Source organism: Felis catus, chromosome A3, assembly GCF_018350175.1.
Source record: "Felis catus isolate Fca126 chromosome A3, F.catus_Fca126_mat1.0, whole genome shotgun sequence".
Lineage (NCBI taxonomy): Eukaryota > Metazoa > Chordata > Mammalia > Carnivora > Felidae > Felis > Felis catus.
Genome location: NC_058370.1, coordinates 108,248,226 through 108,273,041, shown reverse-complemented (window position 1 = coordinate 108,273,041; position 24,816 = coordinate 108,248,226). Strand labels below are relative to the sequence as shown.

At 37.3% G+C, this 24,816-nt stretch overlaps 1 protein-coding gene across 4 annotated transcripts in view; it reads right to left on the bottom strand.

Annotated features, from left to right (window-relative positions):
- MAP4K3 (mitogen-activated protein kinase kinase kinase kinase 3) overlaps positions 1–24,816 on the bottom strand; it is a 206,172-nt gene that overhangs the window by 66,079 nt on the left and 115,277 nt on the right. For 3 of the 4 annotated variants that reach the window (XM_023251934.2, XM_023251935.2, XR_002741245.2), the window contains exons 4-12: positions 20,643–20,707; positions 14,029–14,084; positions 13,386–13,433; positions 9,169–9,211; positions 7,365–7,437; positions 4,407–4,538; positions 4,135–4,197; positions 3,968–4,049; positions 3,770–3,880 (exon numbers count right to left, since the gene is read on the bottom strand). In XM_023251934.2, the coding sequence (XP_023107702.1) occupies positions 3,770–3,880; positions 3,968–4,049; positions 4,135–4,197; positions 4,407–4,538; positions 7,365–7,437; positions 9,169–9,211; positions 13,386–13,433; positions 14,029–14,084; positions 20,643–20,707 (673 nt within the window). Of the gene's footprint in view, positions 1–3,769; positions 3,881–3,967; positions 4,050–4,134; positions 4,198–4,406; positions 4,539–7,364; positions 7,438–9,168; positions 9,212–13,385; positions 13,434–14,028; positions 14,085–20,642; positions 20,708–24,816 lie in introns of those variants that run through there. The other variant, XM_045054659.1, reaches the window with a different exon arrangement.

Below are 24,816 nucleotides of genomic sequence, written 5' to 3'. Positions count from 1 at the left end.
AGAGAAACATTCAATCACAGACATCCCTCCAGCCATATGGAGTACGAGGGGCCTTATCTGAGAAGCTTCTGCAGCTTCTGCCCATACACTTGAAGGTCTCAAGTGTATTCCAGCATCTTAAGAGGTGATTCCAGCATCTATTTCAAGTACCAAACAGGTTTTTTTTTTTTTTTTTCTGTGTGTGAAACGCTTCCCTTGAAGTTATTACCTTTGAAGGAGACACACTCGTAGATATATCTTCGTGAAAAGTGTAATTCATTAACATTTAAGTTCAAATTAGCAGATTCAAAAGGCAGATCAAGAACAGGACCCAAGTCAACTATTCTCATATTGGTGCGTCTCAGGAAATAAAACCTTATGAATCTAAAAGACCCCAAACACTGAAATACTGATAGTCAAACAGCAGCAAAAGCCATTTCAAAACTGAAGTATTTAAACCTTACGTGTACACAGTGGTTTGCAGTTTTACAAAGTGCTTTCGTACACCTCAGCTCATCCTGTCCTCAAACTACACTTGTAAACCAAGTACTATTCTTCATTTTATAGATGAGAACACTGAGACTCAAAATTCGGGCACTCAGCTAATTAGACGCAGAGCTGGAAAAGAACAAACCCCGTACTTCTGATAACAATATATAGTAGCAAAAACAAACAAGCAAGCAAAAACAGGTATCCCGTCAGGCTAGTCACACAGACTGCTATTACCAGTGAACATGAATAAAACCTGTGACTGCCTAGGAGAACAGTTTTACTTTCCCAGCTTAAACGGTAAAACTATAAAATTATTAAATCTCAGAATGCTGAACAGAGTAAATGGGTTAACATGTCGAAGAAAACTATATTAAGTATAATGTGCAGCACCTTTCTAAAAAACTACATGAGAATCCAAAATAAAAAAGTCAAACTTCCTTCCAACAGTGTAGGATAGATAATACATTTTAGAGACTGTACAATTAGCAGATGTGCTCAATGTTTTCAAGAGTATTCAGCCTTCATACAACATGCACAGTATCACAGCAAATCCTGAAATGCAAGTTAGATACATATCACTCAAATTATGAGTGGGAACGCAGCCCTTAGCAATTTCAACAACGAAGCATTTGCAAGTAGTAAGATTATGAATTTCTCTGGGAAAAGTTTTATCTTAAACATGAGAAGAAAAGTTCTCCCCCCACAACCTACAATTATAATACGAACAACACAGACTTCATAAGAAAGATGAATTTCTTTCTCCACTACATGAGAAAACTTCAGAAGCATCTTCATTCCACAGACTGCTTCTGTATTTGGCTTATTATTTCTCCTGTTTAAGTACATTTTCAAAAGGACTTTGTAATTCAGTGTGACGAGTGTACAGGACGTGCGAAGAGACAACGAGGTGGCATTCAGTGCACTGAGAAGACACAGGCAGTCCTTGCCTTTCAGTCACCATGAATTAGTTAAATGACACCAGTCCCCCATAACATGGTTCAAATATCAGTCAGCAGTATATTAATTGTATAGATACTCTACAATCGTATAATATTTGGTATATTAATATCTTATTAACATTCAGTACATGAATTGTAACTGTGTAACGTACAGACTTCACTGCAAGCTCTCTATTCAGGCCACAAATCACCACGTGACAAACAGACGCACGTCACATTCAGTGACAAATCACATCGCTTTTTCCCATGTCTGTGACTGCTCACTGAGCACCTGTCAGCTCGTGCACAGACGGCAGAGTGGGTAGTTGTGTTCCCTCTGGTCTCCCAGTGAGGATACACTCATGTGACATTTTAACAAAAACTGGTAGCTGAAAGAGGGAATTAGCCAACAAAGATGAAAGTGCTGTAAAGAAATAAAAAGTGTGAAGTCTGGATCATGCTGGAAATAAAATCTGAACGTAACATGTAAGTGGAGTTCTAGGAAGAAACAGATGACGGTAAGAGCGTGGACCCGGCTGCTGCTCACGAGCCTATACACGTACAGCCAGAGAACTCGGTGAAGGTGAACTTACTGGTATAAAGGAAGAAAGCGGTTTTGATAAAAAAGAGGAAGATGCTCCCAAAGAAGTGGCGTCCACAAAAAATTTCACATCACGGGAATACGAATATGGAGAATCTTTCATGCATTGGAAGTACAAAGGAAAAGAATGTTGGAAACTGACCTGAACTTAGAAAGGGAGTAGGACAGTTCACCAAGGCACAAAAAATATACTTGCTCCGTGTCACAGAGTTATGGCAAGAAGGCAAGCACTGTGCAATCTACTTAGTAAGTAGACTACTTGAGAATCAATCTATGCAAGTTTTTTTGTAAAAAAAACAAAACCCGTTAATTCTCACTGGTTCTAATATTTTCAATAACAGTGCAGTAAGTAAATATTAGTCTTAATTACTTTTTCACTTCCTTATACATTTAAAACTGACAGTAAGAGAATTTTTAATGTTCTTACAAAAAATTTTCAAAGTCACAGAACAACTGTCACTTTCCCACTGATTATTAAGATCACTTTGCAGGGTGTCTTGGCTACCAGGGTCATTTTTATAGTCCCACATTACGTTGCAAATTGAAGACTTAAGCATAACAATAAAACAAGTTTTCCCTACTATAATTATAAGATCAATAGTAACACTTTACGTTCCTTAAGTTTTATGTTTCCAAACTCCTTTCCAGACTTTGAACAAAAGGACAGATAGCTTTTTTAATTACAGCTGTATAATGATGGCAAGCTAGAACAATGGTGAATTGACAGAAAGGTTCTGACTTAACACAATACACAACCATCTTTCCAACCACTGAGAGTTATCGTTCCCTCAGTATCAAGAAATTTACACCATTTTAAGTATCTTCCATAAAGCCAGTCATCAGGGTCAAGGGTATCCATCTCAAGTTATATATCCAATAACAAAATTCGGCCATGTCACATTTACCAAGTTTCTCTTAGGTGTCACAATTATTAGCTGGGCTAGGAATGTTAAGTATGCCAACAGAAAAGAAGCTTCCTTTGATATCAATCCTTCTATCATATTAGTTATTTTATTCTCTAACAACTACACTGGCTCATTTAAAAACATTTTTTTTAACGTTTATTTTATTTTTGAGACAGAGAAAGACAGCATGAACAGGGGGAGGATCAGAGAGAGGGAGACACAGAATCTGAAACCGGATCCAGGCTCTGAGCTGTCAGCACAGAGCCTGACGTGGGGCTCGAACTCACGGATCACGAGATCATGACCGGAGCTGAAGTCGGATGCTTAACTGACTGAGCCACCCAGGCACCCCAACACTGGCTCATTTTAAAACATTCCCATAGTGGATAATTAAGGTTTTTAGTCACCAATAAAATCAATCCTATACTTTCTACTAACCACTAACAATTCATGAGGTACTGTAGCAGGATTGTTTTTAAAAGGAAAACTGAACAGAAATTTTGAATGTATTCTAACATCTGACTTAGGTACTTCCTGTCTGCACTCTCTCTTTTAAAGTGTATGATTTATTTGGCAACTTCATCCAAAATGACTACTTTGAAATAACTACAGTAATTTCACCAAGTGGATTAGATGATTGTGCCTTTGCCATTTTCAGAAAACAGTCACACACACGAAGACAGTAAGAAAAATCCAACACATGACTTCCCTAGGAGAGACCAATTCAAAGAGTTCATTATTCCCTCACGAGTTTATTATTTAAACCAGACCCAGAACTTTAAAATATTGCTTCTGAGATGCACACACATACGTACATATATGTTATATGTATACTTGGTAAAAACAGTTCCTACCTCAGGATCATCATCATCAAAATCATGGTAGGTGGAATGATCTGGATTATTCACTTTATCTAACAGTTCGATTGCCAAAGACCGTGTCAAAGGTTGTGTGACAAAAGGGTGCTATAAAAATAATATAGAACAGAACACTCATTAGAAATATGATTGGATGACATTTTACCTTTTGAAAAAAAGATATTTCAATAATACCTGTAGTAACTTCTCAGCAGTAGGTCTTTTCTTTGGATTTTTGGTGAGTGCCATTTTTACGAAATGATGAAAACTATTTGACCTAAGAAATTTTGAAAATTAAGACTTTTAAATTTTAATTCTTTTTTTAGTCATGATTATGAAGTAAATAACACAAAAATACTTACCATTTCATTTTATCTTTTAGTTTAGGAGGCTGAAAATTACTTTTTGTCATTAGAAATAACGCTCTGAAAAATCAACAACAAATTGTTACACAGCATTTTAAGCTTTTATATTTTAATATATAATATAAATAATTCTATTACTATTAAATAATTCTATTACAATTACTAAGATGGAGCAAGACTCAGACTAGTATTTATGATGTAGTAAGTACTGGGGGTGAGAGGATCACCCTTAATTTAAGCACAGAACTCTTCAATTATGATACACTGACCTCATTGGGTGCAAGTCGAACATAGGCGGCTGAAGCTCCGCAAGTTCTATGGCAGTGATTCCCACAGCCCAGAGGTCACAGAGCTGGTTGTAACCCCCTTTCCTCTCAACAGCTGCGACTTCTGGAGCCATCCTGAAGGAAATATTGCAGGGAAAAAAAAAAACTGCAAAACTTGTGTTTACTGTATTTTCTTCCATATTCCCACCAGAGGCACTTGGAACTATCCCTTTCTAAGCTGAAGCCTACTTAGGCCTTGATATCTGAAAAATAAGTATGTAGTATTTTAAAGATCTCTGTCGAGATCTTGATCCCTTAAAAGACCCTCCATCCCAAGACCCTACTGGTGATTCCTTGGTTACTTTGCTATACTTATAAAGGTTTATAAAACTTGACATTTATAGTACAGCAACATAACCCAAATTTGTCCACACCTTAATCTCTTTTCTCTGTACAATGTAGAATTTTACAGAGAAATAACATCTTGCAATAAATGATCTATAATTTTTAGCTCTTACCTATTTGTACCAGTGAACTGCAATCTGGCCTCTGTTTTCATATGACCAAAACTACTTACTGGGGCATCAATAATCTTCATTTAGTATTTAGCTCATACTTACTATAAATTTAACTGGCAGTTTTTCAGCTTTATTTTATTTAAAAAAAAAATTTTTTTTTCAACGTTTTTATTTATTTTTGGGACAGAGAGAGACAGAGCATGAACGGGGGAGGGGCAGAGAGAGAGGGAGACACAGAATCCGAAACAGGCTCCAGGCTCCGAGCCATCCGCCCAGAGCCTGACGCGGGGCTCGAACTCACGGACTGCGAGATCGTGACCTGGCTGAAGTCGGACGCTTAACCGACTGCGCCACCCAGGCGCCCCTCAGCTTTATTTTAAAGGTGGAAGTTATAAAAAGGAGTGTCTGCTTTTTAAAACTGTATTAATTTAGAGGAAAATTACCCAAATTTAGTTTTAACTTTCCTATATAGTCTTGTTCCAATTGTAGCTCTATAAATTTTTATTTGACTGATTTAAATTATATTTTCAAATATAAAAGTTTTTAAATTCTAAACAACGGTTTTGAAAATAACCAACTCTCACATATCAAAAGAATGATTTTAATAAGTAACTTTACAAATACCCACTTGTCCTCCTATTATGATTTTAGGGAAGTCAAGTAAATTGGTGAAGTTAAAAATACGTACACACACACACACACACACACACACACACACACACACACACACACCCCTTCTGACTTTCAAAATGCTTCCTCTTAAAATCTTTCTAATCTTAAAGTACTTCTTAAAAATATTCGAACTGTCGTAAGAAAAGTGAATTTTAAAGTATGTCAGTTATTACTTTACTGATGGTTGGAATCTTCCAGTTTACTGGTACAAGTACACTAGCAGAGAAGGAAAATGCATAAAGCTGATATGTCCCACTTGCCGTGCGAGGAGACGTTCTCCACTCCTCTATAAATACAGAAGTGAAAGACCCCAGCTAGTGCTTCTACTCCTGCCAGCTAGGCTGTATGCTTATACAGTCAACTGAGTTCATCTTTGAACCTCTTTATTCATTATATTATATACATTATTATATATTATAAATATGCAATTTAATTGTTATAAAAAATTGATTTGTTAGCAGGTTAAAAAGGTAAGTTATGAAAATTAAAGTGAATGCTTACAAAAAAGCTTGTTAAAGACAAGTTTCTAAAGACAAAACCAAAAAACCTAGAAAATTATGTTGAGAATATGACAACTCTAAAAGACTACGAAGGCTACAGAATGCATAATTCCATTTGTAGGACATTCAGGGAAAAGGCAGAAATCAGATTGAGTGCTGCCAGAGGCTAGGGATGAAGGGACAGAATTTACTAAAGGGGGCAAAAGAACACTTCCTTGGGTGTTGGAAACCTATCTTTTATATTGAGTATAGTGCTATTTCTCACCACCAAAGCATACAAGTCTCTCAACACTGGGAGACTTGCACACCTAGTAAGGCTAAATCTATATCTCATAGACCTGACTTAAAAAAAAAAAGTCACATGCTTTGTATGTCCGAGTTCTTTAGAACTAAAGATTGCGCTTTAGAGAAACACAACCTGGAAAATGTAGTTGATGTATTATGGGTATAGTTTACATTATTAAGATATAACTCTAATTAGAGAACCACTCAAAGAAAAGGCCTTGGTCTTATGGCAGGAAAGGAAAAAGGAAAAAGGAAAAAGGAAAAAGGAAAAAGGAAAGAAGGAAGAAAAAGAAAAGAAACAAAGAGAAAGAAAAGAAAGTAAAAAAGAAAAAGACACTCATAAGCCTGAAATTAAAAGGTTTAATGTACATCTGTGTTAATTTGGAGATTTGCCATTCAACAGATGTTTCTGATTAACTGAGGAACTGCCAACCTTAGTCACTCTGGACAAGACATTCCATTCTGTTCTACATCCCTAGGGTTCATGTGGGAAAGACATGATATATATATATATATATAGAGAGAGAGAGAGAGAGAGAGATGAAGACAGAGTGTGTCCCAAAAATTTACTTTGCCTAATTCACAATTTCCCACGTTCTGAAGACAGTTTCACTCTCTTGTGGGTAATAACATTAGAGTTTTTAATCTCTGAAGCTGCAGCTGGAGATCAGTAATCATCAACAAACATTTACTAAATATGTATAAAAATCATGCTGGACCCTACAGAGCAAGCGAGAGTTCTTTTATAGCAAGGTTCCCAAAAGCCATTATCAATCTTTTTAGAGCTTCTTCCACTTAATGAACATGGTAAAATATTCTTTGGCTGTGTATCCACAAGTGTACCCGCCTACACTGCGTAAGCTCTTGATGATCTTCTTAATCTGTTTTAGTCTTAAAATTTTTGACCAGTGTATGTTTTCAATAAACGCTGTATTCAATAATGACAGAAAAACAAAATGTTAAATTATCAATTAAAATACAATTACCAATATGGTGTACCAATGAAAGATTTCCGTTTGGCAATTGTAGCTGTAATCTGTGCAGATACTCCAAAATCAGCTATTAAAAAAAGAAGAAACATTTAGGGAAGAAAACTGAGGGAAGGTAAAATGATTTACAGTAACATGAGAAGAAACATTTAACAATTATTTTCATTAAACTAATTTCACAGAAACGAGATATTCTTAAACATCACATTAAACTTTTTTAACTTTTATGGGTTAGCACTAAAATATCACTAAGTAGTCAGGGTGTATTACAGCCAAATAGATTCTCATATATCCCTGCATGAATCAGATGAAAACAAAAGTCAATGATTTTGATGAGAAAGAGAGAGCTGAGAAAATTTAACCCGCCAGACTTAATAATATTATAATTTCAAATTCTCAGGACCTGAAATTCAAGGAATATCACTGGAAGGGACCTTACATAGTCATATATTCCATTCACTTCCTGCCATACTCATGATGACTGACATCAAACAAACCAAGAATCTACCGGCAAATCTGCCTAGCCTGAAAAGACACCCAAACAGAATGTTCCCCAAAATCTTACCTTAGCAATACCTTCTAATCCCAACACCAATCACTAGGAAATTTGTTTTTATGCAGGACTTGTTGCTATTCTTTAAGTATGTTGAGGTCTAAATATTTTCTAGTTTTTTAACAGTCATTTCTAAATCCTTATCAACCAACGTTTTATATATAGGATTTCTGTCAGTAAGGCACATAATATTAACACAAAATATTAAACTGCTGATAGAAACTGTTCACTAAGACATCAATAGTTAGATAAATGCTCTTTTCATCTTTAGAGGTAGCTCAGCAAAATTTTATTATGTAAGTTAATTATCAGATAGATACTTTTATATCTGATCAGTCCTACTGTAGGCTATAATTCAAAATAGTTTTATTCATGCTTTTATAAAATAAATGTTATTTGAATTCTGATTTGTCTTATAGTAATATATAATCCAAAATAACTTTCCTATTTATTAAACTCTTCATTTAATACCTAACGTCCATGATTCTGTTTATAAAAACTACTATACTATACATGTTCCCAGTCTCAAACTTTCAAATTAAGTTATTATTTAGGTTTGGAACTCTATTTTAGTCATAACCAAAAGTTATAAAAGGTACAGTTTGAAATAAAGCAACATCCAGCATCTAAATTACATCCTTATATTAGTAATATTGGTTTCTTTTTTTTTTTTTTTTTTTGAGAGAGAGAACAAGTGGGGAAGGGGCAGAGGGAGAGGGATACAGAGAAACCCAAGCAGGCTCCGTGCTGTCAGTACACAGCTCGATGTGGGGCTGGGTCCCACGACTGTTGGGATCATGACCCGAGCTGAATCAAGAGTCTGACTCTTAACCAACTGAGCCACCTAGGCACCCCGACTATATTTAGTTTTAAATGCTAACATAAAGGATGTAGGATTTTTGGTGTTATTGATTTTTTGGCTTTTGTTTGTTTACCCTGTTTTTTGGTTACAAGGCAATTTTGTAAAAATTTCTTACTAAAAGTCACATTCCTCAGGTTACAGGTGAAAGAATTCCTGAAGAATCACTATTTTGCCATATCTTTACAACAAATCTGTCATATGTGAAGGGAGGACTCTATCCCCATGTAGGAGAAAAGGGAACAGAAACAGGTTACATATGCCCCACAAAGAGATTTCCACCTAAAAATACACAGATGCTGAGGGAAAAACTAATCTTACAGAGGCAAATAAAACTTACTATGTTCTGGAATAAATTTGCTCAAATGACAAAATTTTAATTTACTTACCCAATTTTACATGACCATTATCCGTTAACAGAATGTTAGCTCCCTTCAAAGCGAGAACATTTTAGTTAAAGTAAGAAACTTTTTATCAGACAGCACATATAATTGATCAAATATATGTATATAAAATGATCACAAGTGGCAGCCTTAGACCTAGAAATACTTAAAATTTAAAGTATGCCCAATTGAAGTGTTAAATTATTATATTTGCAGGAAAACTTAGGGTCTTTTAAGACAATTTGACTATTCTTATAAAATGTTCTACCTTGCAAAACGCTGCTATTAACACAATATGAATGTTATTATGAAAATGATGTATTAGTTTTCATCTGTTATATTCTTACTGATCAAACATTGTGACTGCCCTAAAATGTGACCTAATACTGGCATTTTCAATTCCTGTATCACATCTTAAACGTGTTACTTCCTGTTCTAGGAGTTCATCATCAGTTGAACCACTGCTGGTGCATAAGACTGAACCTTGCTGCTTACTCATGAGGCTGTCTATCTTAATGTGTTTGCCCACAGTTGAGGACCACCCAGAATATAAACAACTAGCCACAGGCCCACCGGATTAAAATGTCACCTGGCTGCATGACTGTGAGATAACAAAATATACACTGGTTTCTACCCCCGGTTCCTAGCCCAGTTCTCCTGAAAGCCCTGTAATTTCCTAAGTGACAAGAGCCCTAGGAGCATCTTTTGTTCTAGTACATGCTTGCAGACCCTGGTTCTTGATGCAGTGCTCCTGAAACCTTTGTAATTTCAGGGGTCACAGAGTAGTATCTTCTGTTCTAATGAAGCAACTCTGGGTAGGCTCCTGGATGGCTCCTGAATGAGGGCTGATCACTGGAAAGACCAAGCCATGACTAGAACTTCAGAATTTTCAGCCCTGCCCCCCATTCTCTTGAGAAGGGAGAAGAGCCAAAAATGGAGTTAATGACTGATCACGCCTACATGAGGAAGCCTCCATAAAATCTCAATGGTATGGGGTTTGGAGAGTTTTCGGGTTGAATTACACACAGAGGCACTGGGAGAGGGGTGTGTCTGAAGAATGCACAGAAGCTCCATGCCCCTTCCCACACACCTGGCCCTACACACCTCTCCCATCTGGATGTTCATCTGTATCCTTTATCATATCCTTTAATAAGCTGGTAAACATAAATAATTCCCTGAGTTCTGAGAGCCACACTAACAAATTAACTGAACTCAAGGAGGGGGTCTTTGGAACCTCCAATCTATACAGTCAGTTGCTCAGAAGCACGGCTGATAAACTGGGCTTGAACTGGTATCTGATGTGTGTGTGTTTTGGGGGAAGGGACAGTCTCATGGGGCTGAGCCCTTATCTGTGGGATCTGATGCTCTCTCCAAGTAGACAGTGTCAGAATTGAGTTAAATTGTAGGACACCCAGCTGGTATCACACTGGGGAAAAACCTGCAGACATTTGGTAACCACCAGGGTCAGAATGAAGTGTTCTGTGTGAGTAGTAAAGAAGCCTCAGGAAAGAAGCATATAGTCGGAAAGAACTGGGTTTTTCCCCCACACAGAAAGGGAAAACTCAGTTTTTCCCATTTCAATGTTAGTAGCATTTTGGCCACCTCTACTTCCTGATCTGAGCTCCAAAAAAGACGATAAAACCACTACATCTTCAATAAGCCCAAAGGTATAGAGACTTTCTAAATTTTATTTTTTGCCTTTTCTGTAACTTTTAAATAAGCAAGCAAAAGTAAGCAGCCTAATTCTTTAGTCCAAGGTGCCAACAATCATGCAATTATAGGCTAACAGGAAAAGCACTAGGAAACCGGCCCTACCCAAAAAAGAGGAAGCCATAAAGAAGACTGTACCCCCTGATATTACTGGGAATAATGGGAGAAACAAGAAAAAGAAGGGAGAAGGGACTACAGCAGGGATTTTAATTTGATCTAAGCCCCAGCGATCTAGATGTCTGCCACGGTCCTCAGTTTGGTCTCTGCCCAGCTCCAGACTAATTTTCCTAAATTACAGTTTATATCATATTACATGCATCTCTGGCCTCTGATGCTCCCCTCTTCCTTCCCTCCTTCCATCTCTCTCCTTGAGCAATCAGGTACTATTTTATGTTCTAGGGTTATAGTAATAAATGAGAATAAGCTCCATCTCTCATGAAGTTTACAGTGAATAGGAGAGAAAGAAAATCTAAAAATACATGCACACATGAATGAATGAATGAATGAATGAATGAACCAACAAATGATTCAAAGCCAGGAAGAGGGAAGTACTCTAAAGCCAAGTAAAGCAGGAAGAGAAGGCCTTTCTAAGGCAGTGATGTCTGAGCAGAGATCTAGATGAAGTGAGGGTGCAGAGGCATGCCAAAATCTGGGAGAAAAACATTCCAGGAAGAGGGCACAGCAAATACAAAGTCTTGGTGCCAGAATGAGTCAACATACTCCAAAACCAGCAAGCTTAGTGTGGCTGGAACAAAATGAGTAAAATGGAGAGGAGTATGAGATGAAGTCAGAGAGAAAAGCTGGGGCCAGATCACGTAACACCTTACAGGCAATGGTAAAAAAAAAAACAAAAACAAAAACAAAACCCAAAAAACAAACATCTGGATGTTATAGTGAGTAACGGGATGGTGGTTTATAAGCAGAAGAGTGACAAGCTCTGATTTAAAAAGATCACTCTGGTTGCAAGGTGGAGAAGGACTGCAGAAACACACAAGAACAGGAACAGGGAGACTGGTTAGAAGGCTGCTGCAGAAGTGCAGGTATTAACAGACCGATGGCTTAGACCAGGGTAGAAATAGTGGTGATGGTCACACTCTCCCCAGCTGGGCTCAAACTCTGAAGTTCATCACACAATTCCTCCTGGAATCGAGCACAAAACCATCCGGCTATCCCCATCATGTTCTCTTCTCTTTGATAATATGGCACAGTTTTTATATTCCCTAAAATGACCCCACACTTTCTGACGTCTTCATTTTTGCTTACATTGTTCCCTCTGCTTGGAAGGCACTCCAACCTCCATTTCTTTTTTTTTTTTTTTAATTTTTTTTTTTTCAACGTTTATTTTATTTTTGGGACAGAGAGAGACAGAGCATGAACGGGCGAGGGGCAGAGAGAGAGGGAGACACAGAATCCGAAACAGGCTCCAGGCTCTGAGCCATCAGGCCAGAGCCCGACGCGGGGCTCGAACTCACGGACCGCGAGATCGTGACCTGGCTGAAGTCGGACGCTTAACCGACTGCGCCACCCAGGCGCCCCTCCAACCTCCATTTCTGACACAAATTTATCAGTCTTTCCAGATCATCTATGTGCTGATGACACAGTGCTTTTAATGCACTCATGTTATACTTCTCCCTATGAACTCCAAAGCTCTTTGCTTAGGTCTTAAATGGCTTATGAAAAACACTTAAAGTAAAGGATCTCAGCAGATGATCTGAGAGTTCACTGAAATTTCATGCAAAATATGAAGGCATATGCATGAGGACATTTTCTGAAAAGAGAGTCCATGGCTTTCATTAGAGACTCAAAGAACAACATGATTAAGAAAAAAAATATTAAGAACCTTAATGCCAGAAAAACCTCAGAAAATAAAAGGGGGAGAGAAATAGGAGAAAAGATGAATGAGGAAGAAGGTAAAAGAAAAATAAATGAAAGAAAAGAACTAAGTTGGGGAGATGGCAGTATCTTTAGAAAGAACCTCAGGAAGCCCTGCCCAAGCACCCTGGTTTACCGCAGAGCTGACCCCAGCACACCCAGTGCACCTGCTCTCCTCTGCCAGTTAAATCAGATCATCAGAAGATGTTACAATTGAATTTATCCATTTTGAAACATTATTAATGATAGTTCCTTAAGACTACCAAAGTTTTCTAAAATATTCAAAGTATGAAATGTTGTAAAAACCCTAACTTGATGGAAGCTAAGGACTTAATTTGCAATTTACAAATAAATAACTAGAGATAAGCTAATACGGGTTATTATAACACTAATACATAAATGTATGCTTTAAACAAGTGAATTTTGTGGCAAGTGAATCACATCTCAACAAAGTGAATCGTATCTCAATAAAGCTACTTTAAAAAAGTAATAAAATTCTTAAAAGTATCACTTAATTTTATTACAGTAACATATTTCAGGTAAGAAATTCATCAGATAGACTAAGACAATTTTGCTCAACAGTTTGGTCCGAGTATTTAAAAATGAAGAGAGGGCCATTGGGTTAAACTTATGATGTATACCTTTATATCTCTGTGCATTTTTCCTTTACTGTGAAGATAGTATAATCCCTGGAGTTTCAAGAAAGAAAAAGAAAAAAAAAAAAAAATTAACAAGACTTTATTACAGAGAATACTTTGGGATTTAAAGTGATCAACTGAGTAGCAGTTTCTGTTTTTTATTTACTCATCACAGATAATCTAGCAGTAATCATTAATTTATTTTACTGAAATAGCCTAAAAGAAGAATCAAGAAAATGAAAAAGGCAAAGTTCTGTTGGAACCACTAATTTTCTTAAGACAATACTTTCCACTAAACTCTGCAAATAGTTTGAAATAACTTTTAAAAAGCATAAATGCAATTAGTATTAAAATGAGCTTCAATTCCCATAAGAGTGCTTAATTTTTAAGCCTTTCTTTGGTATTCAGAGAAGTATAAAAATACGAAACAACAAATTCAAAGCACTTAAATTTGAGGAGGTCATATTGTCACACTGAGGCTTTATAGTGCTTATCTGCAAATAAAATTTGAGTCTACTAGACAATTAAAAATGTGTTAATATACAAGAATTTACCAAATTAGATGTTCAATCCTTACTTTACTTAACAGACAATGCACAATAATTAAACAGTCTAATAAAAAATGTTAAATCAGCACTGGATTTACCTGTAGTGTTTCTCTGCTAACATATGCAATTTGCAGTTCTGACAGAGGTCCCGTTACTGTAAGAGAAGAAAATTTATATTAATGAAATTAGTCAAAGCATGTTTTTCAGTAAATGGCAAAGTTTTTACAAGTTCCACTAAACAGTAGCCTTAATACACCTAAAAAACTGTACTAAAACATAAGCTTCATGAGGGCAACGTTTTTTAAACCTGGTTTTTTCAGTGTTGTATCTCCAGTGTTCAGAACGGTGCCTGGCAGGGGAAAGCTGCAAACAAATGTTGTGGAATGAATAAAAGACTGAAATACTCTCTGAAATTAATTATATTTTCATTTTTGTACCTTGCTGATCAATATTACCTCTTAAATGTTAAAAGAAATAAATCATGGCCTAGAGGGTTAGCTAGTTTCTTTTTTAATGTTTATTTATCTTTAGAGAGGAGAGTGTGCACACATAAGCTGGGAAGAAGCGGAGAGAGAGGGAGACAGAGAGTCCCTATCTATGCTGACAGCACATTAATATATGATCATAAACATATATATAAACATAATATATGTTCATAAAGATGCAATCAATAGACAAGTTTGGAAAGTAAAGGTCTCTTCCTTACCCAAACTATTACTCAATAATACTCAGTAATTACTCAATATCAATAGTTTGGCCTAAGGTCTACCAGACAATCTTATAAAGAGACATTTTAAATAATGTATGTTATGCATCTCACACAAGATTATGAATGGAATCATGTTACATATACAATTCTGAAACCTGCCCTTTTCACTTACCACAGACACCTTTCCATATCAATACATGTAACTTAAATCATATTATTTAAATAATATTTCTCTGTGTGCATCTATCCACTACTGAAGACATTTAAGTAGTTTTCTCTTTTTCACTACTATATCACTTTAGAATAAAGAAATACATTAGATGGGAGAGACTATTCTAAGAATGGAACTAAATTCCAGTGGTGGAATCTTTTGCTAGATAGTAATCCCATATTTACCCAAACTTAACAACTTTGTAAAAATGTTTACTTTGGAGTACTTGTGGTATTTCACAATTGTGGAAGAGAGAAATGTATTTCACTTAGATTCTACTGGAGCGCCTGGGTTAAGCATATGACTCTTGATTCGGCTCAGGTCATGATCTCACGGTTTGTAAGGTCAAGCCCCTGTGTTGGGCTCTGTGCTGATAGTGCAAAGCCTGCTTGGGATTCTCTCTCTCCTTTTCTCTCTCTCCCTTACTGCCCTTCTCCCTCTTGTGTTCTCTCTCTCTCTCTCAAAATGAATGGATAAACACACACACAAAAAAAGTTTCCATTGAGGACAAGTCTGGGTCTGAGTGTCTGAAGACAAGCCATATAACTAATTCTTATGGTTTGTAAGCCCACTCTCATTCAGTAAGATGGGCATCCTTTAGATTTCTGTTTCCACAGTATGGCAAACAATCTGAATACCCTGAAAATAACACCTACAAATGACAGAAAAGAGTATTTTAAATAATCTTTTAAATGCCTAGCTAAGTTTGTTAACACTAAGAGACTTTCCCAGGAACCAAAAACAAAGAGGAAATGAAAATCAGAATGGTAAAAATGTGAAATATTCTAGCCGTCTCTAAGGGAAAGGCCAATCTTGGTAAGCTGGGGTGTTGATTTTATCCCCTACAGGAACACAGAAGAAAAGGCCATAGGTCTGTAGAGGCAGAGTTAAAACAAATATCCCCACATAACCAGAACCCTCGAAGGACTACATCCTCATTTTAAAAGGGTAGCCAAGCACAAGGAGAAGACTCAGGATTTTGTGCCATGGCCTGGGATCTGGATAGGGGAAAATATCTTCTCCTGATGCTGTCACCACAGGCTTCTTGGTCATTCACGTTCAGGGTTCAGATACACTGGATACACTGATGTCTTGGGGTCACAGGAAAAAACCCACTGTGGAAGGATACACTCTCAAAAGCCACGTATAATTCCCACTGACGATGATCTCAGAACTCAAAATTATTAAATAAATGAGAAAGCAATTCGCCATAACTGACATGAAAAACTGTGGAAAATTGTTAACAATATTAAACAGAAATGAAAATGCTCAATAAATAGAGGAGAAAATGCATTATGCTGGAACAATAAAAGGTTCTAATGTTAGTTCTTCAAAGAAAAAGTAAACAAATGGAGAGGAAAACTCATGAAAAAATGTAAATTCAAAATGTATCCCCCCCCCCCCACACACACACCTGTGGTGGTTTAAAATATGTCCAAGAATTCTTTGATATTTCCCCCTCAAGAGTTGGAACTTAATTCCCTTCCTGAGTATGGGCTGGACAGAAACGACTTGCTTCTGAAGAACAAAGTATGGCAGAAGGGCCAGCATATGACTTCTGCCACTCCATCATAAAAGGCTGTGTGGCCTCCTCCCGCTCTCTGGAATCACTTGCTCTGGGGCGGGGCGGGGCGGGGGTGGGGTGGGGAGGGGGGTAGCCAGCCACCATATTGTGAAGACACTCAAGCTGTCCCATGGCTAGATCCACAGAGCAAAAAATTGAGACCTGCCAACAGCCATCAAGGAACTGAAGCTTTCTGTCAACAACCACATTAAGTGAAACCACTTGACAGTAAATTCTCCAGCCCTGGTCAGGCCTGGATAACTGCAGTCCCAGCTAACAGCAACGCTGCAGCTTTATGAGAGAATCTGAGCTGGACTCACCCAATTAAGCCATTCTTGAATTCCTGACCCTCAGAAACTGTGACACAATATTTGCTGTTTTAAGCTGCCAAATTTGGGGATCATTTGTTATACAGCAATAGGCAACTAATACAGTTCTCTCTCTTTTTTTTTTTTTTTTTTAATTTTTTTTTCAACGTTTATTTATTTTTGGGACAGAGAGAGACAGAGCATGAATGGGCGAGGGGCAGAGAGAGAGGGAGACACAGAATCAGAAACAGGCTCCAGGCTCTGAGCCATCAGCCCAGAGCCCGACGCGGGGCTCGAACTCACGGACCGCGAGATCGTGACCTGGCTGAAGTCGGACGCTTAACCGACTGCGCCACCCAGGCGCCCCTACAGTTCTCTCTTTTAAGATTTAAATTTAAAAAGTCATATAGAGTGATGGAATTAAGAGCCGTAAAACAAAATATAAAAATTGGTTTAATGATACTTTAGAAAGCCGAAATAAAAGAGGGAAAAAAGCAGGCATTACCCAAAAAAGGGCAAGTTCTTTACAAATTTTGCAAGACAGATCAATATGGTTTGTAGATACCTATAAAAAAAGCAAAACCCCACAAGCATTAGGGTTATTAGAAAAGAAGAACTTTCTCTTTTACTAGATAAGGTAACCCAAGTTATTACACTACTCCCACAGAAGGACAATGTGATAAAAGAGAGAGGAGAGAAGAGAAAGAGAAATACAGGTATATGTCTTATGTGGCTGTGTAAGCAGAGAGCGCTGCAGACTACCCGAAGAGGAGTACACACATCTCCACGAGGAGGTCATTTGGTAGAAGTCAGGGTGCAGTCAAGAGTGAATAGAGAGACAGGGTCTGGGGTTCTTTGTATAATCATGTAAATCCCTCACATGTACATTTGAGAATACTCAGGGCATTGCAAACAATCATTTCTCCCGTTGACCCAGTTGATCAGTTTAAATCAATCAATATTAACAAATCCATATTACTTTGTTACTTCCAACGTTTGGCTGAAATGGAAATAACAACAATCACGACAAAACTATTTCCGTAACTAAACTGGTCCTCTTGCTTCTTCCTGAAGAAAGCAGAAGAGATGCCTAAGGCCATGCATACATACTATCTGGTGGAACTACTTGACAATTGGAGAAAGGCTTAAGAAAGGGACGCTTAAAACTGAGGTCATAAAAGAATGAATGAAAAATTACAAGAGAATAAGACACAAATATAAAATGAAGGGAGGGGCACCTGGCTGGCTCAGTAGGTTGAGCGTCTAACTTCAGCTCAGGTCATGATCTCACGGTTCCCAAGTTCGAGCCCGGTGTCGAGCTCTGTGCTGACAGCTCAGAGCCTGGAGCCTGCTTTGGATTCCGTGTCTCCCTTCCTCTCTGCCCCCCCCCCCCCACTCATATTCTGTCTCTCAAAAATAAATAAAAACGTTAAAAAATTTTTCTAAATGAAGGAGACTTGAAATAGAACCAAGTAATTTCTAGAAATGAAAAATACAGTCACCAAAAATTAAAACCTTACGCATGTACTAATCACAGCTGTAAAATCCATATACTATAGGAGGGTTATGAGTATCCTCAGTGCTCTACTGAAGGATTAAACAGTGCAAAATACAAGGTTGAGTTTAAGAGACACAGAGAAGATTTAATGTATATCTAATTGAAAATTTAAAGGAGAGATCAGAGAGACTGAGGTAGAAAAGATTTTTGAAGACAGAATTACTGATAATTGTCCACGCTTGATGAATAAGTGAAATCCTCTGAGGTAAGCACTTTAAGACCTAAGCAAAAAAAGGCAATGTAAATCCGTATTTAGATACTAAAAACACCATAAATTAAGAGAAAAAAAATCTTAAAACCAATTAGAAAAAGGTTGCCTGAAAAGGATCAATGTATAGTGAGAGAAGAGGATACTACAGAAAAACTATAAAAGCTAGAAGACAATGCTGACAGCAAATATCTGTCTATGCCTCTTACACGACAAGTGAAGGGTGAGGGTCAAACACTGAGAGTTCAACCACTAGAAGACCTAGTACAGAACTTTACGATGAAGGAAATTAAATGAGTAAGTATGAGAAAAAATAGTAGACAAATTAGTCCAAATTAAGACAACAAAAAGGGAAATAGCTTTTTGACTTCGGAAGAAATCACAAGCTTCCAGACATACTGTGTGTTCTACAATGCAAAATAATGCCACATACGTCTCACTTTTCACTGAATCTTTGAAATCAAAATGTCATTAATAAAAAAGTTTCTCACATATAAAGAACAGTTGTACTTAATACAAAATATACTCAGAAAAGAAAGAACTTTTCATAAAGCAGAAATGTTCTCATGTTTTTCCATCTGGCTTTCAAGTCTTTCTGTATCTGACCCCATCCCCCAAATACACCCCCCACATCAATAAGAGTGATGTTACCTGTCACACCTTCACATCACCGTACTGCTGTTTCACCTCCTAGAATGTACTTGTACCTCTTCTTTCTACCCAAAGTTTATGCATCAGTTGAAAACCCATTTTCCTCATTAAGCCTTCAAAAACAATTCCAGAAAATCTATCATTTCCTTTTTCCTATTCCAACTGTAGTTAGCAGTACTTTAAAATACTATTATGTCAATCTTTATGGTAAAAGTAAAATGTATACCAAGAAGATACAGTAAAGTGAAGTGAGATGGAGACAGTAAAATTCCTACCCAAACAGTCTGTTAACATCTGTTTTATTGCAATCAGCCTTCAAAATTACTTAAGAGGCCCTAACGGGAAAATCTGAGCCAAAATCCCATATAAAGAAAAATGCAACCTTTTCCAAAATATTTTCTCATAAAATTGACATCTGACTTATTAAGACATTACTTTACATTAATCTTTAAAAAGCACATCTCTAGTAAAAGAATAAACTCTGCAGCTTGTGACAATAACCCATTAACAGAAACAGAACAGGACAGGGAGAGAAAGAAAAGACAGTAAACGCTGTTATTTTACTTTACAAGTCTTTCTTACATACTCCACTGAAATCTCAATAAAAAAGTTTTAATAATTTTTAAACATTTTTATTAATGTTTATTTATTTCTGAGAGACAGAGACAGAATGCGAATGAGGGAGGTGCAGAGAGAGAGAGGGAGACACAGAATCCAAAGGAGGCTCCAGGCTCTGAGCTGTTAGCACAAAGCCTGACGTGGGGCTCGAACTCACCAACAGTTAGATCATGACCTGAGCTGAAGTCGGACGCTTAACCAACTGAGCCACGAAGGCACCCCAAAAAGTTTTAATAATTTTTAATACCCCAGAATCTAGTATTTTTAAAAAGTAAACAATTTAATTGATGCTTCTTGAATACACAAGAGCAAATCAATGATCTTTGTATTAATACCACGCGTGTATTAACTAGATATTCTTTTGGCTTAGCGTTAACCATCAAGGCCTTTTTTACATGTTATTTACAAGCTTGAGTTTGAAATTTTGTTTATTTATTTTGAGAGAGAGAGAGAGAGAGAGAGAGAGAGAGAGAGAGAGAGAGAGAGAGAGAGATAGCATGAGCAGGGGAGTGGCTGAGCAAGGGAGAGAGAGCATTCCAAGCAGGCTCCACACTGTCAGTGCAGAGCCCCATGCAGGGCTCGATCCCACGAACTATGAGATCATGGCCTGAGCTGAAATCCAGAGTTGGATACTTAACCAAATGAACCACCCAGGGCCCCTGAAACTATATATAATATGCCTTCTTTAGAAATAGCAACGAATTCAACTGCGTATAATTTTGTAACTTATAAAGCAAATGCTCCTTTCATCCATATATATTACATTCTTTTATATATCTAAATAATAATAAAACATTAGTTTTCTCTCCTGAAAACATTAATGCTTTAATAACTATATTTTAAGAAACTCTACTTAATCTCTATAAAACATAACTTTTGTCTTACCATGATAAATATCCTGTAAAGAACCACCTCCACAAAACTCCATGCATATCCAAAGTTTATCTCGCCTATAAAGAGAATATAAACATGTATCACATTTTCATGATGAAAATGATCTGAGGTAACAAGTACTTTAAGGTTGTATGCTATAACCTTGAAAAACCACATAAATTCAACGTGCTAAGAAAAAAAGCTAGTTAATCTCTATGAGTAAAAGGATTAATATAATGTGTTGTTATAACTCAATCCAAGGTTTTAATCCTTAAAATAGACCATTTGTAGGATATAAAAATGTCAGACACATCCAAACAAAATTCCCTCTAGTTAAAAACTTTCCCTCCCCCTCCCAGTTTACCTACCTACTCCAAGACAGTATTATAGAAGTTAAATGTTAGTTAAAATGCTCAGACCAAAAACTATGTAGAAGATTCATCACAGAATGGCAATACATCTCAAAGCATATCACATTAATAGTGCTATCATCAACAAAACAGACAAAATGCAAATTTTACCATCACATCTAGTAAACAAAGGTCTTTCCAAAACAATCTGTTAAAATTTATCACTTACCTGTCTTTATATAGCATTTCCTTCTCACACTCAATTAAGATATCATAATCACAGTCACAAGAGAAAATTAGCAAAGATTTGATAGCTTATTCCTTGTTCAATCATTCACAACTTCATCTCAAAATGTACCAGGAAATATACTATTCTCAGGGGGCAGAGATGGAATAGAAAGTCTCTGAACCCAGCAAGCTCAGTTGAACACAGAAGATTCTACCTTAACATGTCTGTCTCTCTCCCCACTGCATTCACAGTGCTTAGAAGAGCCAGCAAATGAATATTTCATAAATGAATGAATACAAGAGTGACTGAAAAAAATAAACAAATTGATTAGATCAAGAGTCAGCAACTCTGGCCAGTGGGCCGAATCTAGCCTACTGTCTGATTTGTACAGCCCAGGAACTAAGAACGGTTTATGTGTATACACACACACATCTATATGTATGTATATGAATATATGTGTGTATATATATATGTACGTGTTTTAATTTAAATTCAAGTTAGTTAACATACAGCGCAGTCTTAGCTTCAGGAGTAGAAACCAGTGATTCATCTCTTACATATGACAGACACCCAGTACTCATCCCAACATATGCCCTCCTTAATGCCCATCACCCATTTAACCCATCCCCCACCCACCTCTCCTCCAGCAACCCTCAGTTTGTTCTCTGTATTTAAGAGTCTCCTATGGTTTGCCTCCCTCTCCGTTTTTATTTTATTTTTCCTCCTCTTCCCCTATGTTCATCTGTTAAGTTTCTCAAATTCCACATGAGTGAAATCATGTATTTGTCTTCCCATGACTTATTTCGCTTAGCATAATACACTCTACTTCCATCCATGCTGTTGCAAATGGCAAGATTTCTTTTTTGATGGCCAAGTAATATTCGTGCGTGTGCGTGTGCGTGTGTGTGTGTGTGTGTGTGTGTGTGTATACACACACACACACACACACACACATCTTCTTTATCCATTCATCAGCTAATGGACATTTGGCCTCTTTGCATACTTTGGCTACTGTTGACAGCACTGCCGTAAACATTGGGGTGCATGTACTCCTTCAAATAGGCATTTTTGTAGCCTTTGGATAAATACCTATTGGTGCAATGCTGGGTCGTAGGGTAGTTCTACTTTTAATTTTTTGAGGAACCTCCACACTGTTTTCCAGAATGGCTGCACCAGTTTGCATTTCCACCAACAGTGCAAAAGGGTTTCCCTCTCTCCTCATCCTCGCCAACATCTGATGTTGCCTGAGTTGTTAATGTTAGCCATTCTGACAACTGTGAGGTGGTATCTCATTGTGATTTTGATTTGTATTTCCCTGCTGATGAGTGATGTTGAGCATCTTTTCAGGTATCTGTTAGCCGTTTGGATGTCCTCTTTGGAAAAGTGTCAATTCCTGTCTTTCGCCCATTTCTTCATTGGATTATTTGGTTTTTTGGGTGTTGAGTTTGCTAAGTTCTTTATAGATTTTGGTACTAACCCTTTATATATGTCATTTGCAAATATCTTCTCCCATTCTGTTGGTTGCCTTTTAGTTTTGTTGACTGTTTCCTATGCTGTACAGAAGCTTTTTATCTTGATGAGGTCCCAATAGTTCATTTTTGCTTTTATTTCCCTTGCCTCTGGAGACATGTCAAGTAAGAAGTTGCTATGGCCGAAGTCAAAGAGGTTGCTGCCTGTTTTCTCCTGTAGGATTTTGATGGTTTCTTGTCTCACATTTAGGTCTTTCATCCATTTTGAATTAATTTTTGTGTTACGGGTAAGAAAGTGGTCTAGTTTTATTCTTCAGCATGTCGCTGTCCAGTTCTTTGAGTACATTTGCTGAAGAGACTGTCTTTTTTCCATTGGATACTCTTTCCTGCTTCGGTTTTTATATTTTTAAATGGTTGGGGGCAAAAATCAAAAGAAGAATTTTTCTTGACACATGACAATTATACGAAGTTCAAATTTCAGTGTCCATATAAAGTTTGATTGAAACACAGTGACACTCACTTATGGCTACTTTTGTACTAAAGCAGCGTAATTGAGTAGCTGTGACAGAGAAACAGACAAAGCCTAAAATATTTACCATATGGTTCTTTACAGAAAAGGTGTGCTGATCCCTGGATTAGACTGTAATTTGATTAAGTACACAATCCAGGCATGAATAACATTCTGTGAGAACCCAGAGGTAAGAATATCTAGGAAAGTCAAGGGAAATTTTAGGGAGGAGATATCATTTGTTGTGTCTTGAAGTTAAAGTAGGAATTCAACACCGAGAGACAGGGAAGGGGCCTGCTCAGAGAATGAAAATTTGAAAGAAGATGCTACACTTGAAAGACTATGGGTAATTTAATGTGAATCAAACGCAGACTACCTGAAGAGACAATGGCAGGAAAGGAAGCTAGAATAGGTGGGGTGACACTGTAAAACAATGCTTGGTTTATAAACTCCTCAGTTCAGTTACCTTCATCTGGATGGTCTCTACTTTGTCAATGTCTTTTAAAATGTAGCATCCAGAATCAAGTACTATTCTAAGTGTTGCATACAAAGTGGAGTTGCCGGGGCGCCTGGGTGGCTCAGCTGGTTGAGTGTCTGACTTCGGCTCATGTCACAATCTCATGGTTCGTGGGTTTCAGCCCTGTGTTGGGCTCTGTGCTGACAGCTCAGAGCCTGGAGCCTATTTCAGATTCTGTCTCCCCCTCTCTCTGCCCTGACCCCACCCGTGCTCTGTCTCTCTGTCTCTAAAATAAATAAACATTAAAAAAGTGGAGTTGTTATCAGACATAGATCACACATGGTGGTGGTGAGAGATTAACCAGACCTACAAGGAGAGTGGACGTGGTTGAGTACGATGCACCATGCAGCATGTAACAGGGAACACAAGGATCCGAGCATGAACATCAGTACACAGTGAAAAAAATACCATGATTTTAGAGGCAAAGCTGACATAGTGAGGACCGGAAGAAGAAATCTGAAGTCACTCTAGTATCTAAAATTCACAGGTGGTCCACAGACCAATGAAACTGAGGCATGACAGTGGATGGTAAAGTATGAGCTAGCTGCCCAGTGGTCTGGTTTTACTAACTCTCAGAATACATGCCCGGGGCTGGCAGATGGATGTCTTATCCAAAAGGATGAAGGCATTTATGGCTGGTGATTGCAACACAGGGAGAAGTCTAATTACCCTTGAGAATCAACAATTATCTCCTTTATTTGAACACTTATATTTCTATTAACTGGGCTAAAGGCTATCTTCAGGTTCTTAGCAACTGCTCTAAAACCTCGGATTTTCAGTTTGAAGTTAACTAAAACCTCTGGATCTTTTTTATGTTAAAAAGGAGTCAGATGATTCTCCAGCTTCACATTTGTTTATCTGGTTCATTAAAACTATGCATAGGACTTTGTCCTTATTTGTTAAATCTCACATAAACAAAAGCTCCTTGTGGTACTCAATAAGTTTTCAGAGTGTAAAATAAAAGGGGTTCTAATAGCAAAATGTTTGGGAACCACTGCTCTAAAATATTTTCACATCTGTCCTAAATGAATCTTTCATGTAAAATACCTGACACAAGCATTTACAGGACAAGTAGCAGGGGTTCTTACATATCTTACAAAAACTGGGTGAATG